Source organism: Frankliniella occidentalis, unplaced genomic scaffold (assembly GCF_000697945.3).
Source record: "Frankliniella occidentalis isolate FOCC.00 unplaced genomic scaffold, Focc_3.1 Scaffold738, whole genome shotgun sequence".
Taxonomy (NCBI): domain Eukaryota; kingdom Metazoa; phylum Arthropoda; class Insecta; order Thysanoptera; family Thripidae; genus Frankliniella; species Frankliniella occidentalis.
The window spans coordinates 24,554-26,022 of record NW_026267850.1 but is presented as its reverse complement, the minus strand read 5'-3'; the positions used below and the strand labels follow the sequence as shown (position 1 = coordinate 26,022).

General features: G+C 43.4%; 1 protein-coding gene across 1 annotated transcript; it reads right to left on the bottom strand.

Moving 5' to 3' along the window:
* Positions 1–254: 254 nt before the first annotated feature.
* LOC127751694 (uncharacterized) lies at positions 255–1,463 on the bottom strand (the record flags this gene model as incomplete). The annotated part of the gene is made up of 3 exons (XM_052275659.1): positions 842–1,463; positions 547–763; positions 255–463 (listed from the first exon to the last, which is right to left on the bottom strand). Coding segments are annotated over exons 1-3 (429 nt in total), but the record flags the coding sequence as incomplete, so codon positions are not given.
* Between the last annotated feature and the right edge of the window lie 6 nt (positions 1,464–1,469).

The window sequence follows — 1,469 nt, the reverse complement described above, 5'->3', positions numbered from 1 at the left end:
GCTGCGGGGGATGGTGCGCCGGCTTGTGCTGCAGGGGTGGTTGACGAGGCTGAGGAGGTTGTTGTCGGGGCACAAGGCGTGGAGGTCGAGGAGCCAACCCCCTCGTGCCGTATCTCCTCTTCTTCGGTGCAGCAGCAACAGCTCCACCGTCTCCGGCCTGCAGAGAGGGAAAGAAAGTTAACATGACTGAAGTTTACAAAGCACTTGGTTGTGCTGTGAAAAACAAGAATGGCTAATTTGTTAACATAACGTACCTGTTGTTCAGCAGCTGCAGCAGGCGCAGCTTTGGCTTTGGCTTTCGCAGGAGTTGGGTGAAGCCTGGCATACATAGCTTTACACCTCTGTCCTAAGTACCCCTCCAAACCGTTGACATAGCTTGTTATCGCTGACTCATCGAAAACTTGCACTTGGTTCCCCTCAGCATCCGTCCGGAGAAAGGACCGCTTCCAAGTCTTGTATTCCTCTGGAACAAAATAAACATAATTAAGCAAGGCAGCACAAGATTAAGGGGAAAGGAATCGTTTCCAGTAATAGTATCAGACTCACTTGTAGCGCATTTCAGGAAGTCTGGCAAGACTTCCTTGAAAACCTTTATATTTTCCTTGCTCTTTTCTCCTTGGAGTCTGCACCGCAGAACGGAGGCCTGCTCCTCTCCAAAGACTCCTATGAGCAAGTTATTACACCATTCAGAGTCTTTGACGGATGATTTCATTTTCTCTACATAGAGAGCCTTGCACTTGACAGAGGCAAGGTGTAATGGAACCTGCAGCCAGAAAATTATGATTGATAAACTGTATAATAAAAGAAGTAATTTGCAAAGCATTCATAGAAGTAGTCTTACCATAATATCACCCTCTCCCCCAACCCCGCTTGCAACTGATGGCGGGCCACTGGCACTGGCTGTAAAAGAGACGATAAAATAATGAACATCAGTTCAGTTGTGTCGAGTCAATCACACTGATATGTAAACAAATACCAAGAAGCAATAACTGTTGAATCTTACCTAAAATGCAAACAAGCACTGATGACATCAGTTGTTTGATGCTCTGTATCTTACTGTTGTTTATATTAACATCAAATGAAAAAAATTCCAACAACAAAATTGCTTCCTGATATTGTTAACCACCACTGTCAGTGCACAGTATTGAATTCAAAATGAGTATTCTGTAGTCGTAACCAAGCTATCTGAACCGTTTCGTGGTGCACTGAGTGCACAAATGACCAGAACTGAAGTCCTCGAGGCTACTAAATGTCAATGGCACTTAGATTGATAAAACCGGTTAAATACACCTAAATGGTGAAGGCTTTGCCTGTTATCACAACAGTATATCACAGATTTAAATGAAATTGAAAGTGTTCTGAAGGTACAAGGTATGACTAGAATACTCTGTCAGAATTCACTACATGCCACTTATTAAAATGGAATTGGTAGGACAACCGTTTTGATTGCAAGTCCCTAATTGTCATAT